General features: G+C 43.9%; 5 protein-coding genes across 6 annotated transcripts in view; 1 reads left to right on the top strand and 4 right to left on the bottom strand.

Annotated features, from left to right (window-relative positions):
* Positions 1–18,134, top strand: part of LOC106608811 (perforin-1) — a 29,025-nt gene extending 10,891 nt beyond the window's left edge. The window contains exons 1-7 of one of the 2 annotated variants that reach the window (XM_014206971.2): positions 13,978–14,164; positions 14,877–15,244; positions 15,492–15,655; positions 16,111–16,300; positions 16,511–16,680; positions 16,816–17,239; positions 17,451–18,134. In XM_014206971.2, the coding sequence (XP_014062446.2) occupies positions 14,158–14,164; positions 14,877–15,244; positions 15,492–15,655; positions 16,111–16,300; positions 16,511–16,680; positions 16,816–17,239; positions 17,451–17,912 (1,785 nt within the window). In that variant the 5' untranslated portion in view covers positions 13,978–14,157 and the 3' untranslated portion in view covers positions 17,913–18,134. Of the gene's footprint in view, positions 1–13,977; positions 14,165–14,876; positions 15,245–15,491; positions 15,656–16,110; positions 16,301–16,510; positions 16,681–16,815; positions 17,240–17,450 lie in introns of those variants that run through there. The other variant, XM_014206970.2, reaches the window with a different exon arrangement.
* Positions 356–2,215, bottom strand: LOC106608812 (endonuclease domain-containing 1 protein). The gene is made up of 3 exons (XM_014206972.2): positions 1,686–2,215; positions 1,019–1,225; positions 356–888 (listed from the first exon to the last, which is right to left on the bottom strand). Exons 1-3 carry the CDS (start codon positions 2,010–2,012, stop codon positions 511–513), a joined length of 912 nt encoding a protein of 303 aa, XP_014062447.1. The 5' UTR covers positions 2,013–2,215; the 3' UTR covers positions 356–510.
* LOC106608815 (endonuclease domain-containing 1 protein) lies at positions 5,749–9,129 on the bottom strand. Its single transcript, XM_014206975.2, has 4 exons — positions 8,416–9,129; positions 7,741–7,941; positions 7,213–7,485; positions 5,749–6,916 (listed from the first exon to the last, which is right to left on the bottom strand). Exons 1-4 carry the CDS (start codon positions 8,707–8,709, stop codon positions 6,800–6,802), a joined length of 885 nt encoding a protein of 294 aa, XP_014062450.1. The 5' UTR covers positions 8,710–9,129; the 3' UTR covers positions 5,749–6,799.
* LOC123723686 (endonuclease domain-containing 1 protein) lies at positions 9,700–11,273 on the bottom strand. Its single transcript, XM_014206974.2, has 2 exons — positions 10,937–11,273; positions 9,700–10,416 (listed from the first exon to the last, which is right to left on the bottom strand). Exons 1-2 carry the CDS (start codon positions 11,228–11,230, stop codon positions 9,835–9,837), a joined length of 876 nt encoding a protein of 291 aa, XP_014062449.1. The 5' UTR covers positions 11,231–11,273; the 3' UTR covers positions 9,700–9,834.
* LOC106608813 (endonuclease domain-containing 1 protein-like) lies at positions 11,776–13,797 on the bottom strand. The gene is made up of 3 exons (XM_014206973.2): positions 13,250–13,797; positions 12,736–12,939; positions 11,776–12,429 (listed from the first exon to the last, which is right to left on the bottom strand). The coding sequence occupies exons 1-3, from the start codon at positions 13,547–13,549 to the stop codon at positions 12,025–12,027; spliced, it is 909 nt and encodes a 302-aa protein (XP_014062448.1). The 5' UTR covers positions 13,550–13,797; the 3' UTR covers positions 11,776–12,024.
* Positions 18,135–23,511: the final 5,377 nt, after the last annotated feature.

Raw genomic sequence — 23,511 nt, 5'->3', positions numbered from 1 at the left:
TTCAGTGCCGTCTGTCTCTGCAGTAGAGAATATAAGCCCGGCAAGTTCTCCTTGATTCAAATCACTCTGACTTGTTCTTGTTACCCAGAGGCCAACATGCAAATGAAGCTTCTGATCAAAGAACAGACATTGGGTTTTAAATAGGACATGATTATTTTACATGGAGAAGGGTTTTACCATCCAAATGCTGCTATGTCTATAATCTCAAAAGGCTCTGAGTCTGACTAAACATTTTAGGAGCAGTGTCTGCATGAAAGTGAGATTCATTTTCATACAAAAAGCTGTTTCTTGAACTAGGAGTTAGGCCTACACTTCACATTAGTTTTTATAGATTGAATGGACAATGGAGGCGGAACAAGGTTTGAAAGATCATCTTTATTGCTTGTAAGCAACAACTCACCCACAGGCTACATTCATATTTTCAGAATCTACTCGATACAGAAAGTAGATGACAATGTAGAGGTGACATTGAGGCTGGCATGATTGCAATCACTATCACAAGGTTGCTCACTATGAGTCAGGCACACAGTCGTTGTAGAAGATCTGGAAGTTCTTGTCCACGTCCATCCTTCCCCTGAGGAACTTCTCCAGGTTCTTCACCGGAACCTCCACCAGGTGGTTGTTGACGCGGTCATTCAGCCCGTAGGCCCCGAACACCGGGAACTTGTACCGCAGGAAGTAGGGCGCGTTCTGGTCGTAGTCGGTGCAGCAGTAGGCCGACCACATGTACTCAGGAATGGCCACGCGGTCCAGGTTGTCACGGCGGATCATGTTCCCAGAGGTTGTGACCCCGGTGACAACGTAGGCTTTGCCGCGGCAGTAGTTGTTGAGGCGCTTGCGGATGAGGTCCTCGTGCTCGGCCCAGGGCCCGATATTGAACTCACGGATCTGGGGCAAAAAGCAAGATCGTTCCTGTTATTTCCCCATACTTCTTCTTCTTCCAACCTCTCCTACGCTTAAACAGTGTAAGGTAGACACACCAAACTACCTTTTATATGTGCAGACGGAACCAACTTACCTGGGGCACCACGTTGGTCAGTGTGTAGGTGGAGGCCTTGTCCAGGGGATCAGCCTGGTGCTCGTCGGGGTTGAGATGCCCTCTCTCGTACTGGACCACGTCAGCATAGTCCTCCAGCACCGCCTGGCTGTCCTCAAAGTTCATGTGCATGTGGGAGGAGGACTGGGGGAACGGCTCCATGTTGCTACTGCCCTTCTCTGACGCCAACTACAGACGGACGGACGGACGGACGGAGGGTAGGAGGGATAGAGGGGGTAGAGGATACAGATGGACGGAGATGGGGGGGATGGAGCCAGAGGGAGAGAAAGAGAGGATTTTGAGGAAGAAATTAAGATGAATTTAAATTTGCATATGCACAATACTGCTGCCTACATGAACAGATTACAACAATGTCCTATTGTAACACCAATTCACACAGCCCATGAAGCGGCTTATCTTAAGCTTCTAATTTTGCCTAGAGCAGCAATATTGTCCTCACAGCTCAGCAAGCTTTACCTACTAGTGTATGGGTGTCAGTCATCTGCATCCATGAGAGAACCTTTATCAAACATGTTTTGAAATTACATAATGGGGTTGCTGACTCGCTATATTGGAGCAAATAAACATTTTGGCCTATGTTCAAAGGCAAAATCCAACACACACACTACATACACACACACTATTCTACCTGTGGCTCGAACATCCAGGGAAAGTCTACCCTCTTCTCACCATCGGACTTCTTGAAGGTATAGGCCGAGTAGACAGGGATGTGTTTGTGGGGGTCGTAGAGGGTGACGAAGCGCGGCTTGTCCTCGTAGCGTTGGCAGAGCTTCTTCAGGAAGTTACTGAGGAGGTAGCCCCGAGGTGGGGTTCCCATGTACAGGGAGTCCTTACAGCGCTCCACGTGGTTGAAGTCCTCCACCACCCCGGCCTGGGACTCTCGCATACAGCCCAGTATCAGCAGGACCGCCAGGGACAGAGAAGAGTAGATGGATAAGTGTTTCACGGTGACCATGTTAGCTACTCAGTCTCTCTCTTGAACTGATCTTGTTTAGTTGTCTTGTTTGCCTCCCTCTGTGTTGGCATGTGTTCCCCTCGCTCCCTCTGCCCTTCACACACTACTGTTGCTACTTCGTGCGTGAGATTCCTGTCTCTCCCTTCACTCTTCCCCGTGGTAGTCTATAACTCTCTGTACAGTCTCATCTCTCTCATGAAGAGAGTACTCAGTGGGTCGGCCCATCTCGACTTCCCATTGTCAAGTCTATTTCCATATATTCAAAGTGGCGAGCCGGCCATAGCAAAGTGAAGAACATCAGTTAATGTTATCAGTGTTCAGCTTTCTTAGATTACCCAGGACTAGTCCCAGCTAAAGCATGAAGCATTGGATAGATGTCTTTTAATTAGTAATATGAAAACACAGGCTCTGTTAGGCCCTGAAAGGCTGTGTTTTTTTGTTATGTATCTCATGCTCTTTGCTCTGTAAAGAGGGACCCAAGGTCCCCTGTGTCAGTGTCCATCGGTGCAGAACGTAGTCAGAGCTGATTGTGATCTCTCCACTGTAGACGGCCTCTCTTCCTCTGACGTGGAGAGGTGCAAAGTGTGTGTAGCTCTGTGGCTAGTCTTATCTGCTTATCCTCTCATGTAAAGACTGAGGTGTGAGCAGAATAAGGCTCTGTGCAGCGGTAGACTGGAAATGAAACTTCAGGAAGGCTCTGAAACAAAATGGAGGCCTAGCTGTGCGATGGCAATTTTCCTTCAGACTTCTTGTGGATTCATTGATTTTCACTGGAATTAGTATGATGGGTTTCCAGTAAAGAAGTGTGTGGAGGTACAGAAAAACAACATTCCATCCAGGAATTTCAGTGAAATCAGTAGCAATGACTTTGTTTTTATTTCTACTCATTATTATTGGTGAAACCTGTCTGAATAGTTGCTGTTTCACTCAGTTCTTGTTGAATGTGGGAGTTGTTTAACACCCAGAGGTTGAATAACACCCCTTCCACGCAGCAGCTGAATATTGCTCTGAATAAAAAGCGTTGCTAATGTATTAGTCATATCATAGCACGCTTTTATATATAGTACATCTGTTGTATGTCAGAGGATATGAGTCAACAAACTGTTGGAATCGGTGAACTTTATTCAATCACACATACAGTGCCTTCAAAGTATTCAGACCCCTTGACTTTTTCCACATTTGCTTGTGTTACAGCCTGAATTTAAAATGGATTAAATTGAGATTTTATGTCACTGGCCTACACACAATAACCTATAATGTCAAAGTGGAATTTAGTTTTTTGACATTTACATTTTTTAAATAAAAAAATGAAAAGCTAAAATGTCTTGAGTCAATAAGTATTCAACCCCTTTGTTATGGCAAGCCTACATAAGTTCAGGAGTAAACATTTGCTTAACAGTCACATAATAAGTTGCATGGACTCACTCTGTGTGCAATAATAGTGTTTAACATGATTTTTGAATGACTACCTCATCTCTGTTTACTTAAAAAAAAATTAGGCAACTAAGTTAAGAACAAATTCTTATTTTCAATGACGGCCTAGGAACAGTGGGTTAACTGCCTTGTTCAACGGCAGAACGACAGATTTTTACCTTGTCAGCTCGGGATTTGATCTTGCTACATTTCGGTTACTAGTCCAACGCTCTAACCACTAGGCTACCTGCCGCCCCACACATACAGATAATTGTAAGGTCCCTCAGTCAAGCAGTGAATTTCAAACAGATTCAACCACAAAGACCAGGGAGGTTTTCCAATGCCTCGTAAAGAAGGGCACCTACCCAGACATTGAATATCCCTTTGAGCATGGTTATTAATTACACTTTGGATGGTGTATCAGTACACCCAGTCACTACAAAGATACAAGTGTCCTTTGTAACTCAGTTGCCGGAGAGGAAGGAAACCGCTCAGGGATTTCACCATGAGGCCAATGGTGACATTAAAACAGTTACAGAGTTTAATGGCTGTGATAGGAGAAAACTGAGGATGGCTCAACAAAATTGTAGTTACTCCACAATACTAACCTAATTGACAGAGTGAAAATAAGGAAGCCTCTACAGAATAAAAAAAAATATTCCAAAACATGCATCCTGTTTGCAACAAGGCTCTAAAGTAATTCTGCAAAAAATGTGGCAAAGTAATTCACTTTTTGTCCTGAATACAACACATTACTGAGTACCACTCTCCATATTTTCAAGCGTAGTGATGGCTGCATCATGTTATGGGTATGCTTGTAATCGACTAGGGAGTTTTTCAGGTTAAAAAATAAACTGAATAGAGCTAAACACAGGCAAACTCCTAGAGGAAAACCTGGTTCTGTCTGCTTTCCACCAGACGCTGGGAGATGAATACACCATTCAGCAGGACAATAACCTAAAACATAAGGCCAAATCTACATTACCGTGGAGTAGCTTACCAAGAAGAGAGTAAATGTTCCTGAGTGGCAGAGTTATAGTTTTGACTTAAATATACTTGAAAATCTATGGCAAGACCTGAAAAAGGTTGTCTAGCAACGATAAACAACTAATTTGACAGAGTTTGAAAAGAATAATGGGCAAATGCTGCACATTCCAGGTGTGGAAAGCTCTTAGAGACTTACCCAGAAAGACTCACAGCTGTAATCGCTGCCAATAGGTGTTTCTACAAAGTATTGACTCAGGGGTCTGTGAACTTATGTAAATTAGATATCTGTATTTCATTTTGAATATATTTGCTAACATTTCTAAAAACATGTTTTCACTTTGTCATTATGAGGTATTGTGTGTAGATGGGTGAGAAAAAAAGCAATGTAATCCATTTGGAATTCAGGCTGTAACACAACAAAATGTGGAATAAGTCAAGGGGTTATGAATCCATTCTGAAGGCACTGTAAATCACATCTGAAGCTATAGACAAACAGTGAGTTTCTCCAGCAGACAGGATTTGAAGCAAATACGAAGCTACGGAGGGGAAGACATGTTTAGCCTCTCAGTTGTTTGTTAAAATGATTGTTTTCCTTTCTTTTCACAATGGGGGTATTTTGGTGCTCGTTGAAATTCCTGGCTTTCTCTGAAAAACACAGGCTGGGATTTTATGGATATGTTCAGTTAAGCATAGTTAGATACATAACATGCAGTATGTTAAAATATAACTCTGGCAGTATTTAATACATATTATTTAACAGTCTTTGTTTAGGAAATAAGTCAAAGGCTATGAATACTTTCTGAAGACACTGTAGGAACATTATCCAGCATAATTTAAATGATCTTTGAGGAGGAAAAAGAAAACATAAATCCAACCTTGAGGTTTGTCAATCAAGAGCAGCAATTTAAGAAGACTAGTAGAGTTAACTTGTTTCCATTGCATGAAGTGTAAATTAAATGTAAGGACTTTTGGGGAGGCAAAGGCCCGCAGTGAGACCAGAGGTGTGTTTGGCAGGGCATAAAATTCTGGAACCTTCAGATAGAAATGTCATTAATAGATCTGAAATGATTCCTAAGTCTACATGTCAGACAGAAGTATGTTTGTTCTACATAACATATTTCTATCTGAAATGTTACACAACATTTTCCCACTCCATGTGGTCCACCTAATACAAAGCAGAGGCATGGCGGGACACAGTCATCCACAAAGATCTGGAAGTTACTCAAAAGGTAAACCTCTGGAAGAACTCCAGCTTCTTAATGGTCAACTCCAGGACCTGGTGGATGAGTGAACGAACAGAGGAAGAGATGGATGAATGAACGAGTGAGTGAATGAATGAAGGAATTATATATTTTATTTATGCATCAATTCGTTGTTAGCAACCCATCCCTTACAGGATTATTTGACACATTTTCACAAAAGTAATATTCTGTATGTAATATAATGGTAAAATAACTATATTTACCTCGTTGAAGGCGTAGTAGGTGAAGTCTGGAAACCTAGCTGTGCCATGAGAGTTTTACTTCACAGACTTGATTGTCACTGGAATTTGTATGATAGGCTTCCAGTAAATAAGATTGTGGATCACAGGAGGTTGGTGGCATCTTAATTACGGAGGACGGACTCGTGGTAATGGCTGGAGCGGAATCAGTGGAATGGTATCAAATACATCAAACACATGGTTTCCAGGTGGTTGATGCCATTCCATTTACTCCGTTCCAGCCATTATTATGAGCCGTCCTCCCCTCAGCACCTCCCTGTGCTGTGGACGTATAGGAAAAACAACATTCCATCCAGGAACTTCAGTGACACAAGTAGCAACGACTTTTATTATTTGTAAGACCTGTCTGAACAGTTGTTGTTTTACACATTTCCTGTTGAAAACCACAGGAGGGTAGTGGAAGGTGTTAAACATCTGCCTGAGGGGATGTCAACCATGTTCTCATATCTCTTATCATATCTAGAGTAGAGCACAACCAACCACAGGACTAAGCCACAACCTCTATTGTCATGTATGTTTGAGCTGGTATGTTATTTTCTTCGCAGGTCACATAACACCCCTCCCACGCACAAACTGGGTGTTGCTCTGAATGAGAGCCTTGCTAATGTCACATTATAGAACCCATTTTGTGACAATGTATATCAATTGTATGTCATAAGATGGGTGAACTTTATGTAATCAGACATAGATGGGAACATCATTTTGGCCTACATGATCTTTGCAGAAAGTATTTGGAGAGGGGGAAAAAAACATGAATCAATCAATCTATCAATAACAGCAATTTAAGAAGACTGCTATTGTTGACTTGTTTCCATTGCAGGAAGTGTAAATTAAATGTAAGGTCTTGTGGTTTGGGGAGGTCAAGTCCACTGAGAGACCAGGGAACCTAATGCAGAGCAAAGGCAGGCTGGACACAGTCGTCCGCAAAGATCTGGAAGTTCTTGTCCACGAAGGTGGACCTCTGGAGGAACTCCTCCAGTTTCTTGACGGACAACTCCAGGACCTGTTGGATGAATGAACGAACGGAACAAAAGTGATGAATGAATAAATGAACGATTGAGTGAGTGAATGAACAAACAAATTCATATTTTTATTTACGTTTCAAGTCGCCTTTCGGAACCCATCTCTTGCGGGATTATTGTATGTGATATAACAGTATATGAGAATAGACTACACTAAGCCATCACCCAAGACCTGCCAGATTGCTACATAGTTTTGTTTGTTTTTACAGCGTCTTTGAGATTCTCTTTGTAATGAAAGGCACTATATAAAATACAACTATTGTTATTCTAGATTTACCTGGTTGTTCTCCTTCTCATTGAGGGCGTAGTGAGCGAATGCTGGAAACTTGTAGCGCTCATCGTACGGCGCGTTGTGGTCGTAGTCGGTACAGCAGTAGGCCGACCACAGGTACGTCGGGACCGCCACGCGGTCAATGTTATGGCGCCGGATCATGTTCCCTGAGGTGGTGATTCCGGTGACGACGTAGGCGGTGCCGTGGCAGTAGTTGTTGAGGCGCTTGCGGATCACGTGCTCCTGCTCTTTCCATGTGCCAGCGCTGAACTCTCTGACCTTAAAGGCAGTGTTACTTCATACATAGGTGCCTCTGTTTATTGGTTGCTAAAGCTATCCACTGGTGTTGGTATTTTACTTTGGTATTAAATGATTTCTGACTGGGATTTTAATTTAATTTATTTAAAAAATGTATCTCAGTATTTAGTAAAGTTTAGGGAAGTATCTGTCCATTACCCCACTGTTATTTTTTTGTTCAATACATAATGTGACAGTACAATTTTAAGTAAAGAACTTGAAAACAAAATGGCGGACCTGGGGCACCACGTTGGTCAGAGTGTAGGTGGAGGCCTTGTCGTCTGGGTCAGCCTGGTGCTCGTCAGGGTTGAGGTGGCCACGCTCGTAGAGGACGGCGTTGGTGTAGTCGTCCAGGATGGCCTGGGCGTCCTCAAAGTTCCTGTGCATGTAGCCGCGCGGGAACGCCTGCATCTCCCTGGTGTCAGAAACTGTGGACAGCTGGGTGGGAGACAAACAAACAAACAAACAATGAGAGAGCATGAAGGAGCGATAAATAGTGTCATTGATATGGATATGAGATTAATGAATAGGCTACGTTTTGAAACGCTTGCTCGCTGTAAAAAGGAGACTTTATGATCATTCAAATATTAGCCTATGAAATGATGTGCAGCATTCTGTAATTTTCATGATGACCATAGAGCATTGGCTTTGTTATTGAATTACATTTAAATGATATAAAGAGTGAAATTAGCGCCACATACTTTCAAAAGTGATGGCAAAACATACCTTATGATATACTAGTGAGAGCCAGTCAATATGGACTAATCCACTGGACTGGCATTACAGTGGCTGGACCGCAAATGGCACCCTATTCCCTATGTAGTGCACTACCTTTGTCAAAAGTAGTGGACTAAATAGGGGATAGGTAGCCTTTTGGGATGCAACTATTGACTTGAAATGTCTCCAGGTTACCTGTGGTTCGTACATCCAGGGCACGTCCACCCTTTTCTCCCCGTCGGAGCGTTTGAAGGTGTAGGCTGAGTAGATGGGGACGTGGTTGGCGGTGTCGTACAGCGTGACGTAGCGCGGCTTGTTGTTGTAGCGCTGGCAGATCTTCTGGAGCGAGTGGTCCTCCAGGCCCACGGGTGGCGTCCCCATGTATAGGAACTCCCTGCACTCTGGAGAGAGCTCCTTCTCCACCGTTCCCTGGACATCCGTCATCGCCATGGTGACCAGGAGGAAGGCCTGTGCCCAGAGTGGGGCCATGGTGACTTAGCTAGTCTGTCTTTCTGTCTGTCTTGGTTCCCCTCGGTCTTTCTGTCCCTCTTAGTACTTGTGTGTGTTTCTGTACCTGCCCTGAGTTCTTGGTGCCGGCAGCTCTGAATGAGAGGTACACCTGTGTGTCAGCGTTAGCGCTCCCTAATCTGGGCTCATTATGCAAAGCCATGAACACCTTCTCTATCAACTGACTTTAGCCGCCTATCATTGACAACCTGAGTTCTATTGAAATAAAGATACCTTTACTAGCCTGGTTCCAGGTGTCTTTGGGCCGTATTGCCAATCCTTATCGTCTTTGGCATGACAACAACTATAGAAGTTGGCAATACAGCACAAAGAGACCTGGGACCAGGCTAGGCTATTGCCAAAGCCTGATGGGTTTTGCTATTGGTGGCCTCGGTGGTATGGCTGGACTCAGCTGGATTGAAACTTCTAGTGACTGATAACAGACTCTGACTGACAGATGACTGTCACTCCAGAACGAGTGGTTCCTATCAAGTGTTTTTTCTTTAGAGTACTAGAACAGAAACCACAGTCAGCTGAGCTCGCTCTGAGGTGACACGTTCCTGTGTTTGTGGTTATACAGCATGTGGGAGGTCCAATCTCATCCTAGCAGACTCTGGTTACTGGACTCAGATGATGATCTTGTTATGCTGCATATATAACGTTGTGTTGGCGACATGTGGACTCAGGCAGTGACTTGATGGGAAATCAAAGAGAGCCCTTGCAGCAAATTCTTATATTCCTTTAAAGCGGAAACAAGGGTCATGTACCTCAATGACATGAGTGAATTACTTTGAATGTGTCTGTCAATGACCCATTTGCTAGTAAAGGCCATTGAAGTGTATTTGTCTGTACATGTGTGTATTGGGCATAGGATCAAATGATTGGTGAATGGAAACTCTTGATAATATGGGCTAATTTGGTGTTTTGTGGTATTAATATTGCCATGGATTAAATGAAGACAAACAATTAAACAAATGTATAATGATTGCTTTATTGGTTAGTAATTTCATAAATATCACCACATCATTTATATTTTCAGTGGCAGGAACATCTCCCCCCATCTCTCTCTTTAAAAGATTGTCTCTTGAGATTCACTCTCATAACCGCTCACACTTCAGGGACACAGTTTCCGTTGAACAGCTGAAAGTCCTGATCCACAGCCATCTCTCTATTCACCAACGCCTCCACGCTCTTCGTCGACGTCTCCGTGACGGCGTTATCTACCACGTCATTAAGCCCGTAGGCTGCATAAGTAGGGAACTTGTACCGGAGCTCATACGGCGCGCTGAGATCAAAATCAGGACAGCAGTAGGCTGTCCACAGATGTTTCGGTACCACCACCCGGTTAACGTTACCTCTCCGGATGGTGTTACCAGTGGTGGTGACGCCACTGATGATGTAAGCCTTTCCACGACAATAGTTGTTGAGGCGTTTGCGGATGTCCTCCAGGTAGGGTAGCCAGTGGTGGTGGAGGAACTCCCTAGCCTGGGGAACCACGTTGGTCAGGGTGTAGGTCGAGGCCTTGTCCCCAGGACTGGCCTGGTGCTGGTCGGGGTTCAGTTGGCCACGCTCGTAGACGACTGCGTCGGAGTAGTCGGCCAGCACGGCCTGGCTCTCCTCTAGGGCCAGGAGGCTGGAGGGAGAATGGGGGAAGGGCTGCATGTTACCTGTCCCAGAGCCACTGGACAGCTGGAGGAGAGAGAAAGGAGGAGATGAAGGGGGTTATAGCAATGTCAGCGTGTGATTACACAGACAGACAATAGGCACAACGCAGCATATGAGCCAAGAGGAGAGCGAGAGAGGTAGAGTGCCGCAAATAATTGCAGATAGAAAATGTGAACAGGAATATCGTTTGTTAATGCTATGTAACAATGTGTATCTACTACCTAGACTTTGTCACAGTGAAAGCTGTTCATTGTGAGGGCAATTTCATTGTGCGTCATGCTTATCAAGACTACTAAACCAGCAGGTCAGAGCACTAGAGGGAATGTTTCAATGTGCTCTACTGTCTACGTATCGCCTTAAAGCCCTATTCTTCCCACTGTAGCAGACCGTCTATTCTTCGAACGACTCAGCGACTCCATCAGTTTGATTTGACCACAGACTTCAGTAGAACAGACGATTGTGTCTCTCTGAGTTTGTCTGCGTAGACCAGAGAGACCTATCAGTCTAGTTAGTAACAAACAAACAAAAAAGTCTGGGCCCTTACCTGTGGTTCGTACATCCAGGGCAGACCTTCCCTGCTCTCACCATTGGAGCGTTTAAAGGTGTAGGCGGAGAAGAGGGGGATCCTGCCTGCTGGGTCGTACAGGGTGGCGTAGCGCGCCTTGTCCCCGTAATACTGGCAAACCTTCTGAAGGCCCTGAGTCCTCTGGAGGCCCCTTGGGGCCTGGCTCCGGTACAGGAACTGGCTGCATTCCCTGAAGGAGGAGTCCACACTGGGGTTTACTGGGGGAGGTAGAGGAAGCAGGGCCAGAGCCAGGAGCACACAGGACAGCAACATAGTGTATCCACACCGCACTATCCTCTCTGTCTGTACCTGCAATGGACGGTTAGTGTGGCTATGGGAGGAGGGAATAGGGAGGGAAGGAAGGATGGAGGGTAGGAGGTGAGATGAAGGGAGGGGGTTCCAGAGTAGGTGATGTCATGATTTCTTCAGCAGGTCTGAGAACAGTGTTTTAGAACTGTAGAATAGAACTGGTGAGATCCATAAACCCACTGATAGTATGCAAAGAAGTGACTCTCATTGAGCCAGCGCTATCTGTGTGCAAGCATTGGGTTACCATGGACGTGTGGTTAGCTGTAGTGAGTCCTAGTCGACTCATGCACCATGCCTCTACCATTGTTTTTACACTGCACCGTGTATGTCCCATATTCCATGCAAATATTGGCTGTGAAACTTCATTGAACAGAATATTTTTTATTACGTTACAAGATTACAGCTGTAGCTTACAATGGTACTTTCATTGAAGCAGTATACTGTCGTCCTGTCGGTTGAAGTTGCGGCACACTTTGTTCAGAGTGTTTCTATGAGGTGTGAAGGAAAGGGTTGCACACTTTGTTCAGAGTGTTTCTATGAGGTGTGAAGGAAAGGGTTGCTTCGTGATGTGGCTTCTCACACGTCTGAGACCGACGAGAGCCTTTTGTTGTATTTTCAGTTCAGTTGATTGATTGTGCATGACAATTATCGACAGTTACTTTGTAAGAGTATAAAATGTGAATAAAATAAAACTTTCTTCAATTGGTCAATTTACACCCCGATTACAGTAAAAAAAACTAAAACAGACACACACACGCCTATCTCTTCCTCTTCTTTTTAAAGGTATTCTCTGACACACAGTCCTCGTAGAAGATAGCCAGATTACTATCCGTGTCCGTTTGTTTCTTCAGAAAGCTTTCCAGTGTCTTTAAAGGCACCTCCGTGACTCCATGGTCCTCCTGTTCATTCAGTGCATAGGCACCATAGCTAGGAAACATGAAACGCACCTCATAGGGAGAGTTACGGTCGAACCGTGGGCAACAGTAAGCCAACCACACGTGTTTGGGGATCCGCATGCGGTCCTCGTTCCCCCGACGTATGGTCGCCCCGGAGACTGTCACCCCGGTTACCACGTAGGACTGCTTTCCGCGGCAGAAGTTATTGAGGCGGCGGCGCACGGTATCCAAGTAGGAGCTCCAGGTCTCTTCCAGGAAGTCTGTGATCTGGTGCCAGGACATTAGCTAACATTAACATAACATTACATTCTAATTAGGATTATAAACTGGGTGGTTCGAGCCCTGAATGCTGATTGGCTGACAGCCGTGGTATATCAGACCGAATACCACAGGTATGACAAAACATTTATTTTTACTGCTCTAATTATGTTGGTAACCAGTTTTTAACAGCAAAAAGGCACCTCAGGGGTTTGTGGTATATGGCCAATATACCACACCCTCTCGGGCCTAATTGCTTAATTATAACATGATTTATAACGTCCCAAAATCATTCAAAAAACGTAAATAGCTGACCTGGGGTACCACGTTGGTCAGGGTGTAGGTGGAGGCCTTATCGTCTGGGTCAGCCTGGTGCTGGTCTGGGTTGAGCAGGCCTCGGGAGTACTCCACGGCGTCTGAGTAGTCCTCCAGCACCGCCTGGCTCTCCTGGATCAGAGGGTCCGGGTCGTCACTAGGGGGCAGCACCTTCATGTTCCCACCCTCATTCCCAGACGCCAGCTGTGGGGGGGTTGATGATTTAATGACAGGTATGACAGATAAGATAGTTTGTAAAAAGAAGAGGTTTTTGAAAAGTTGAATTTAAATAGTAAGAGTGGTTAGATGACTAAATCATTCGTTTAGGTGGAGAAAAAGCCCTCAAGCCCTCATGACAAAGACAGGACACCCAATGCATTGGCCGGTAAGTCATTAAGATGGGACTGTTATTGCGGTAGAATACTGCGTCATTGCATGAGAGTATCACAGTAAGTTGCTGCTGAAGATCTCTCTCTACCTGCTGTGATGTTGTGACACGATAACAGATCTCTACCTGTGGCTCGTACATCCAGGGCGTGTCCATCCTCTTCTTCCCGTCGTTCTTCTTAAAGGTGTAGGCTGAGTAGAGGGGCAGGCGATGGCTGCCGTCGTACAGGGTGGCGTAGCGCGCCTTGTCCCCGTAGCGCTGGCAGATCCTCTTGAGGCTGTCCCTGGTCCCGTCGATGCCCGTCGGTGCTGCCCTCATGTAGAAAAACTGTCTGCAGTCTTTAAAGCTGTCGGATACACTGGCACCAGACAGCCAGATCCCCGCCAACAGGAGGAGGGCCAGCAGGTAGACCCGCAACGGATGCATCTTAGCCTGGGTACAGACCCTACAGCGGAGAGGGTGGTGGTAGTACTAGGAGGAATAGGGAAGGCTGTTTACACATCCAGGAGTAGACTACTGTAGGGTTCAGTACCAGATGCAGTCCACACAGCTCAGACTGCCAAAGCAAGGAAATGGCTCTGTATGCAAAGTGGCTATGCATAGGACTGATTTGATTGGATGCGTGGTTGGCTAATCATGGAGAGCAGGAGCACATAGTTAAGAGGGTGTGCATACAGTGGAATGAAACTTCTGGGCCTAATCTTGTTTGTCTAGTGCCATGAGATATTCATCTGTCTGCGAAGGGTTTCTCGTAAGTGAACATCCACTTTCACACCAACACACATTGCAACAGCTTGTGGTGGTATACTGTATATAGCCAAAGAAAACTGCAGGCCCCGTCTATATAAACAAAGCCTTGACCGCATCAACAACGACAATAAAAATGCATCCCAGATAGTGATTCCTTCAGTCAGTCAGTTAATCAGTCATAACACAGACAGACAGACAGACAGACAGACAGGAGGTCAGAAAGCTCCATTGCTCTAGGAGTTGATTTTCATCAACCTCATCATTACCAAGAGATTGTGATTGATATGTCAGGTAAGAGGTTACTCTATATCAGGGGTATTCAACCGGGGTTCCGTGGAGGTACTGCAGGGGGCCGCACATTTTTTTTTCTAAAATGTTTTTAGGAATATCGCTAGCAACAACAGAATAAACACATTTTGAATTACATACATACAGTAGAAACGATGATAATATATTCTTTCTAATGATGTCAACTTTATTTCTCAAACCCTAATATTGAGCAAATTACACTAATTGGAGCTAATTACAGAGAAATGATAGTCAAAGTATCAGCGGTTGGCCTGGGTAGGGGTCCCTGCTCTATAATCATTCCAAAAGAAAACAATACTTTCATTTTCCTTTGTCGTTTTTTTCCTTTCGTAACTTTTTTAGGGGAACAGCAGTCCAATCACCCTACGCCTTGTATTGTTTAATGGAGATTATTACAGAGATGAAGTGAGTAGGGAGACAGATAAGAGGTGTGCAGTTGAAGAAGTCGACTCTGGTAGCGGAACGCCGGTCTCTCACGGGGGCATATGGACTCTTGAATTAACTGAGCGTTCGCTATACAAATCTCTGGCACATACAGTAACACTATTTTTATGTGTTTCAGTCAAAATAGCACCACAATATCTTAACACTAGACTACTTTTGAAGTCTGAAAATGTCTGACAACTTTAGATTTTGGTTCAATATTAAAGAACATTATTGAATTGAATTTCTACCTCCTCCTCCTCCTCTCCAGGCATACAGACTACTCTGGTGACCCTGCTATGGCTGTGGGGATGGTGGCTGCCCCCTGTCCTGCCCTCGTGCACCACGGGCCGGCCAGCAGAGTGCAAGGCTGCCCTGTCAGCTCCCGGTACCAACCTGGCGGGCGAGGGTTTCAACATTGTCACCATGGAGCGCAAGCAGGCCTATGTTGTTGATGTGGACAACTGGAAGACCCCAAATGGAGCCTGTACCCTCTGTGTTAACCCTTTCATGGAGGGCCAGACTCAGAGGCTGCCCGCGGCTGTGGTAGACTGGCGTCCCTTGCATCAGTGTCACATGAAGTTGTCCAGCATTGTCTACGACTCCAGCGAGTCGTTTGTGAGCAGCAGCCAGACAGATGTAATACTACTACTAATAATAATACTACTACAACAACTACTACTACAATTATAACTACTACTACAGCTACTATTATTACTACTACTACTGCTATAGCTGAAAATAATAATAATTGATATATTAAGCATTTTTATAATAAGACTAAAAATATATACAAATATTAATCAAATGAATAATACTACTAATAGAAATAAGAATCCCATTATGGGGCAAACTCACTTTATCCACCACCAATGTGTATATATAGGTGGACGGCAGTTGGCAGATTGGTCTGGACGTTAATATCCCCAAGGCTAATGGGTCGGCCATGGTGGGGGGTACCCACTCCAGAGCTGCCAAGACGGTGATGAGCCAGTCCAAGAAGGACAAGTACAGCTTCATCAAACAGGATATACACTGCTCCTATTACAGGTTACCTATTACTTCTATGAATATAATAACTTCATTTGTATTATAAGGTTCACCTTCCTTTATATAGCCAACACTGCCCTCTACAGGCTATAGTAAGGTATACACTCTGGATTATAATATAGAATAGGTATAATAAAGGTTATATTTACAGGTGGGATATTATAGGTGAGGGTTGGAGTTGTGCACACACTCTGGGATGTTAAAGAATAGTTATTTTGTGATAGAAGATCCTGTTTCAATTGTAACTACATAATGTGTTTTGTTGACCTTTGTAGCCTCGACACTGTTATTGAATTAGATTTCTTGAAAATAGTCAAACTTCTATCCCCATAGATAGGTCTACTTTTAGGCAAGGACTTTCGTTAATGTACCCCTCAAAAAGGCCACAACATGACAAAACCACTTACAGAAAGATAACAAAGTAGTCTATTCTCTATCTTGGGTTTCTTCCTCAGTTACCGCCTGATAGAGGACCCTCCCCTGCACCCTGAGTTCTCTCGCTCCCTGGGCATCCTGCCCCCCCTCTACACCGACCAGACCAAGGTTCACTACAATCGTTTCCTTGCGACCTTCGGTACCCACTATATCCGGAAGGTTAAACTGGGAGGGCGGGTGAAGGGCGTCACCTCACTGCGCGTGTGCGAGGTAAGACTTCTCCAACTCTGCAAATGACATTCTCCTTATTATTGATAGTGGTATGCCTATTTGTTGAGTACAAGTTATTGAAGATGCGTTGTTCATAGAAATATATATATATAATCTGCCTAAATCTGTTTTTAAATGTTATTGTATGACATAACATTTTATGTAAGAGTCTGCATATGTACCAAGATGTTTTAATAAACCCAAACCTAGGCGGCCGTGAATGGTTACAACGAGAACGAGGTCAAGGACTGCCTGGAGGCTGAGGCCTCTGTCGCCACCAACTGTGGAACAGCCGAAGCCAATGCAGAGACAAAGTTCTGCAAGAGTGACCTCAAAAAACGTAACACCAGTGACACCTTCAGCAGTACCTTCAAAGAGAGGTTTGATTGATTTTATAAATGTTACCGATTTTTGGTGGGATTAATGGGCATTATACAAGACTTATGAAAAACACATTTCCAATAAGGTCCTCATGTAAGACAAAACATGACTGACGATAAACAACAAACAAACAGGTTTACCGAGGTGGTGGGGGGACAGACGGACGGAACGCCCGACCTGCTCTTCTCCAAGAATGGTGAAAATTCCAAGGCCTTCGCTGATTGGGCAAGTAGCCTGAAGACCATACCTGATATCATCAACTACTCCCTCCATCCTCTCCACCTATTGGTGAAAAAGGCCAGCAAGAGGGCGGGGCTGAAGAAGGCCGTGGAGGACTACATCCTGAAATACGCCCTGTTCAAGCACTGCTCTGGGAAGTGCAAGGGAAGCTCCAGGTCCAGTACCCATGACTCCTGTCAGTGTGTGTGCCAGACCAGTAAGGAGATGACCAGCCAATGCTGCCCGCAGGAGAAGGGCTTGGCTCACGTGACCGTCACCGTGAAGAAAGCCAGGGAACTCTGGGGGGACAGCACCTCCCAGACCGACGGCTTCGTCAAGGTATTATTCATCTCTTTTATTTTCAAATTTTCATTGACTATGAAGTTTGTTTTCAAGTGCACTTTAAAGCTACAGTCTAGGATTTGACAAGGGTTACATCTCCCTAGCCCCATATCCGAGCTGCATACTAAAACAAGTGACCTCGGTTTGTCATTTTTCTAATCACATACTGTAGCTTTCAATAAAGTTTGATTTGGTTTGATTCGTCAAGGTGCACATGGGTAAAGACTTCAAGCAGACCAGGGTGATCCATAACAACGACAACCCCATGTGGAATGAGGTCTTCAAATTTGGGACAGTCAAGCTCTCACTGGCCAGCGAGCTCAAGTTCACTGTATACGATGAAGACAATTGGTCGAACGAAATCCTAGGGGAATGCAAAATCCAGCCCGTCGAAGCTGGGTTTCACGACGATATGTGTCCTATAACTCACGGCAGCCTGTTCTACTCCTACAAGGTCGAATGCGCCCCAGGGCTTGGGGGCCACACCTGTGGGGAGTACGCCCCTTCCAGGATGAACTCTGACCTCTCTTCCCTCTATACCTCCCGCAACGCCCTGAACATGACTCAGGATCTGCTGGCTCATATCCGGATGGGCCGGCCCCTAGGAGACCCTTTGACCTTCTTGGTGAAGCAGAGGGATAATGATCACCCTGCCCTCAGTGAACCGTGATCAAAACATATGCCCTGTAATGCACTGTAAACCTTAGTCTGCCTATCTAACCTTAATGCATACCATTTCTAACCGCTTGTTCTTAAAAAATATATATAAATAAATGTAACCTTTAGTTACAGTGAGGGAAAAAAGTATTTGATCCCCTGCTGATTTTGTACGTTTGCCCACTGACAAAGAAATGATCAGTCTATCATATTTGAACAGTGAGAGACAGAATAACAACAACAAAAAATCCAGAAAAACGCATGTCAAAAATGTTATAAATTGATTTGCATTTTAATGAGGGAAATAAGTATTTGACCCCTCTGAAAAACATGACTTAGTACTTGGTGGCAAAACCCTTGTTGGCAATCAGAGGTCAGACGTTTCTTGTAGTTGGCCACCAGGTTTGCACACATCTCAGGAGGGATTTTGTCCCACTCCTCTTTGCAGATCTTCTCCAAGTCATTAAGGTTTCGAGGCTGACGTTTGGCAACTCGAACCTTCAGCTCCCTCCACATATTTTCTATGGGATTAAGGTCTGGAGACTGGCTAGGCCACTCCAGGACCTTAATGTGCTTCTTCTTGAGCCACTCCTTTGTTGCCTTGGCCGTGTGTTTTGGGTCATTGTCATGCTGGAATACCCATCCACGACCCATTTTCAATGCCCTGGCTGAGGGTACAAAATTTGACGGTACATGGCCCCGTCCATCGTCCCTTTGATGCGGTGAAGTTGTCCTGTCCCCTTAGCAGAAAAACACCCCCAAAGCATAATGTTTCCACCTCCATGTTTGACGGTGGGGATGGTGTTCTTGGGGTCATAGGCAGCATTCCTCCTCCTCCAAACACGGCGAGTTGAGTTGATGCCAAAGAGCTCCATTTTGGTCTCATCTGACCACAACACTTTCACCAGTTGTCCTCTGAATCATTCAGATGTTCATTGGCAAACTTCAGACGGGCATGTATATGTGCTTTCTTGAGCAGGGGGACCTTGCGGGCGCTGCAGGATTTCAGTCCTTCACGGCGTAGTGTGTTAGCAATTGTTTTCTTGGTGATTATGGTCCCAGCTGCCTTGAGATCATTGACAAGATCCTTCCGTGTAGTTCTGTGCTGATTCCTCACCGTTCTCAAGATCATTGCAACTCCACGACGTGAGATCTTGCATGGAGCCCCAGGCCAAGGGAGATTGACAGTTCTTTTGCGTTTCTTCCATTTGCGAATAATCGCGCCAACTGTTGTCACCTTCTCACCAAGCTGCTTGGCGATGGTCTTATAGCCCATTCCAGCCTTGTGTAGGTCTACAATCTTGTCCCTGACATCCTTGGAGAGCTCTTTGGTCTTGGCCATGGTGGAGAGTTTGGAATCTGATTGATTGCTTCTGTGGACAGGTGTCTTTTATACAGGTAACAAGCTGAGATTAGGAGCACACCCTTTAAGAGTGTGCTCCTAATTTCAGCTCGTTACCTGTATAAAAAACACCTGGGAGCCAGGAATCTTTCTGATTGAGAGGGGGTCAAATACTTATTTCCCTCATTAAAATGCAAATCAATTTATAACATTTTTGACATGCGTTTTTCTTGATTTTTTTGTTGTTATTCTGTCTCTCACTGTTCAAATAAACCTACCTACCATTAAAATTATAGACTGATCCTTTCTTTGTCAGTGGGCAAACGTACAAAATCAGCAGGGGATCAAATACTTTTTTCCCCTGACTGTAACTAGGCAAGTCAGTTAAGAACAAATTCTTATTTAAAATGATGGCCTACCGGGGAAGAGTGGGTTAACTGCCTTGTTCAGGGGCAGAACAACAGATTTTTACTTTGTCAGCTCAGGGATTCGATCCAGCAACCTTTCGGTTACTGGCCCAAGGCTCTAACCACTAGGCTACCTGCTGCCCGTTCTGAACTAGAAAACATTTTACTTCTCTCAATAAAAACATAAAAACCATCCAAAGTATATCGTATGTATTTTTAAAGGTAACGTTTTATTGCTGTAGAAATTCATCATGCCACCCCGTGTCCTCTCCAAATACTATCGCTGCACCATCGAGAGCATCCTGACTGGTTGCATCACTGCTTGGTACAGGAATTTCTCTGTCCACGGCCCTCCAGCGGGTGGTTAAGGCGGCCGAGGGATGTGAAAATCGGCTTGTGTGTATTTTCATTAGTTGTCATGAATTTCTATTTCTCAATCTCAACTCATAAGATTGAGCGTGCCTCCCGTTCACCATTTGTGTGCATATGCTATAGTCAATGGTAGGCAGGCTATCAGTGCGTCACCCATCTAACAACAAATGTTCCCACAACTTTAGAGAACGTTCCCTGAGGAGAATATTCCACCAACGTTCCACCAAACATACACAGAACATGGCTGCCAAACATAAGATATTAATGTTCTAGGGAAGGTTGTAAAAACATTTGTGGGAACAAAAAAAAATAGTTATTACACATGACATATTGTTACTGTTGCCGGCCAATCAAGGCCCTGATTGGTGAACCGCTGATCCATTCATAGCTCTTTGTCTGTTGGCAAGGGAGTTTTACACACCCAGTAGTTTTAAGATAGTTTTTTCAACATGCATATGACACACTGACATATAGTGCCTTCGGATAGTATTCAGACCTCTGACTTTTTCCAAATGTTGGTACGCTACAGCCTTATTCTAAAATGTATTAAATAAAAACATTTCCTCAGCAATCTACACACAATAACCCATAATGACAAAGCAAAAACAGGTTTTTAGAAATGTTTGCAAATGTATTACAAATAAAAAAACAGAAATACCTTATTTACATAGGTATTGAGACCCTTTACAATGAGACTCGAAATTGATCATCCTTGAGATGTTTCTACAACTTGGAGTCCACCTGCGGTAAATTCAATTGATTGGATATGATTTGAAAAGGCACACCTATCTACAGTTGAAGTCAGAAGTTTACATACACTTAGGTTGGAGTCATTAAAACTCGTTTTTCAACCACTCCACAAATTTCTTTTTAACAAACTAGTTTTGGCAAGTCAATTAGGACATCTACTTTGTGCATGACACAAGTAATTTTTCCAACAATTGTTTAGACAGATTATTTCACTTAATCACAATTCCAGTGGGTCAGAAGTTTACATACACTCAGTTGACTGTGCCTTTAAACAGCTTGGAAAATTACAGAAAATGATGTCATGGCTTTAGAATCTTCTGATAGGCTAATTGACATCATTTGAGTCAATTGGAGGTGTACCTGTGGATGTATTTCAAGGCCTACCTTCAAACTCAGTGCCACTTTGCTTGACATCATGGGAAAATCAAAGTAAATCAGCCAAGACCCCAGAAAAACAATTGTAGACCTCCACAAGTCTAGTTCATCATTGAGAGCAATTTCCAAACGCCTGAAGGTACCACGTTCATCTGTACAAACAAAAGTATGCAAGTATAAACACCATGGGACCACACAGCCGTCATACCGCTCAGGAAGGAGACGCGTTCTGTCTGTGCGAAAAGTGCAAATCAGTCCCAGAACAACAGCAAAGGACCTTGTGAAGATGCTGGAGGAAACAGGTACAAAAGTATCTATATCCACAGTAAAACGAGTCCTATATCGACATAACCTGAAAGGCCGCTCAGCAAGGAAGAAGCCACTGCGCCAAAACCGCCATAAAAAAGCCAGACTACAGTTGCAACTGCACATGGGGACAAAGTTCGTACTTTTTGGAGAAATGTCCTCTGGTCTGATGAAACAAAAATAGAACTGTTTTGCCATAATGACCATCATTATGTTTAGAGGAAAAGGGGGAGCATTCTGTCTAGTACGAAGTTATTCAATTACTATATTGTTCAAAACATTACATTCACTTCAACAGGAAAGTTACAAAACTATATTGTGGTATTCAGTGTATTGTTGCACTTTACCGACCTGTAACACAGGCTAAATGATGAAACAGTAGAACGTGGCTTCTCTTTCAAAGGTTCAATCAATCAAATGTATTTATTAAGCCCTTCTTAAAATCAGCTGATGTCACAAAGTGCTGTACAGAAACCCAGCCTAAAACCCCAAACAGCAAGCAATGCAGGTGTAGAAGCACGGTTCTCTCAATTATGAGAACACACTGGTGCAGGATCGCATATAGTCCCAGTGCGAAGCGAACACGTCTCACTGACCCCTACTGGCCAACAGTAGTATAAATGCATCACAATGGCTAAACCTTGGAGGACTGGCATTTCAGTAAAAGTATTCTTCCCCAATACAAAGAAACAATACATAAACACAAATGTGACAATAGATTTAAATGTGACGCACACAAAATGTATCAAGTTGTTTCAGATCTACACATGTGCCTAGGGAGGAGGGGTTAGGATTTCTTCTGGACAGGGCCTAACTACACTGGCCCAATAAGCACATTCCCTAGAGATATCCCTTATTGGGACAGTGGTTAGGCCGTTCGCCATTGGCCGCTAGGGGAGTCACCCTACTGTCTAATTTTAAGCAATTTACAGTCCCAGTCAAAAGTTTGGACACACCTACTTATTCAAGGGTTTTTCTTTTATTTGTACTATATTGTAGAATAATAGTGAAGACGTCAAAACTATGAAATAACACATATGGAATCATGTAGTAACCAAAACAAAAGTGTAAAGTGTATGAGATTCTTCAAAGTAACCACCCTTTGCCTTTAAGATAGCTTTGAAACCTGCAAGAACCTGTTCTTAATGATGTAACTATGTTTTTTGCCAAAGCAGAGATGCTGAAAAAAGTATTTGCCGCTCTACAGACATCTATATCGATCCGCTAACACAAGTAAAAAGGTCCAGTGCACTACTTTTGTGAAAACACCCATTAAAAATATATTTTTTAAATTCATATTTTCTTTTAATTATTAAAATGTTCAGGGGGTGCTGCAGCACCCTCAGCACCCCTACTTCCCACGGCTATGCTTTCCATGACATAGACTGACCAGGTGGAAGCTATGATCCCTTATTGATGTCACTTGTTAAATCCACTTCAATCAGCATAGATGAAGGGGAGACAGGTTAAAGAAAGATTTTGTAAGCCTTGAAACATGGAATGGGCCTTTGAATGGGGTATGGTAGTAGGTGCCAGGCGCACCAGTTTGAGTGTGTCAAGAACTGCGACGCTGCTGGGTTTTTCACACTCACTCCCGTGTGTATCAAGAGTCAACATGGGCCAGTATCCCTGTAGATCGCTTTCAACATCTTGTAGAGTCCATGCCCTGATGACTTCATGCTGTTTTGAGGGCAAAACAGGTGCATCTCAATATTAAGAATGTGTTCCTAATGTTTTGTACACTCAGTGTATAAACTGTATTCTAGTCAAGGTCTATCCTATATAACTACTGCTGTACACACCTTTTCTATTCATATACTGCCAATAATGTCTATACACACCATCATATAAATATATATTTATGACTGACATTGCTCATTCTATTATTTATTAATTCCTTTCTTTTTATTTTGGGGATTTTAGTGTATTGTTTTGTATAAACTATACATACACAAAAGTATATGGACACCCCTTCAAATTAGTGGAAACGGCCATTTCTGCCACACCTGTTGCTGACAGGATACCACCTTTCCAACAAGTCAGTTCGTCTAGGAGTAACA

This window comes from Salmo salar, chromosome ssa07 (assembly GCF_905237065.1).
Source record: "Salmo salar chromosome ssa07, Ssal_v3.1, whole genome shotgun sequence".
NCBI classification, from domain to species: Eukaryota; Metazoa; Chordata; class Actinopteri; order Salmoniformes; family Salmonidae; genus Salmo; species Salmo salar.
This window is presented reverse-complemented; position numbering and strand designations above follow the sequence as displayed.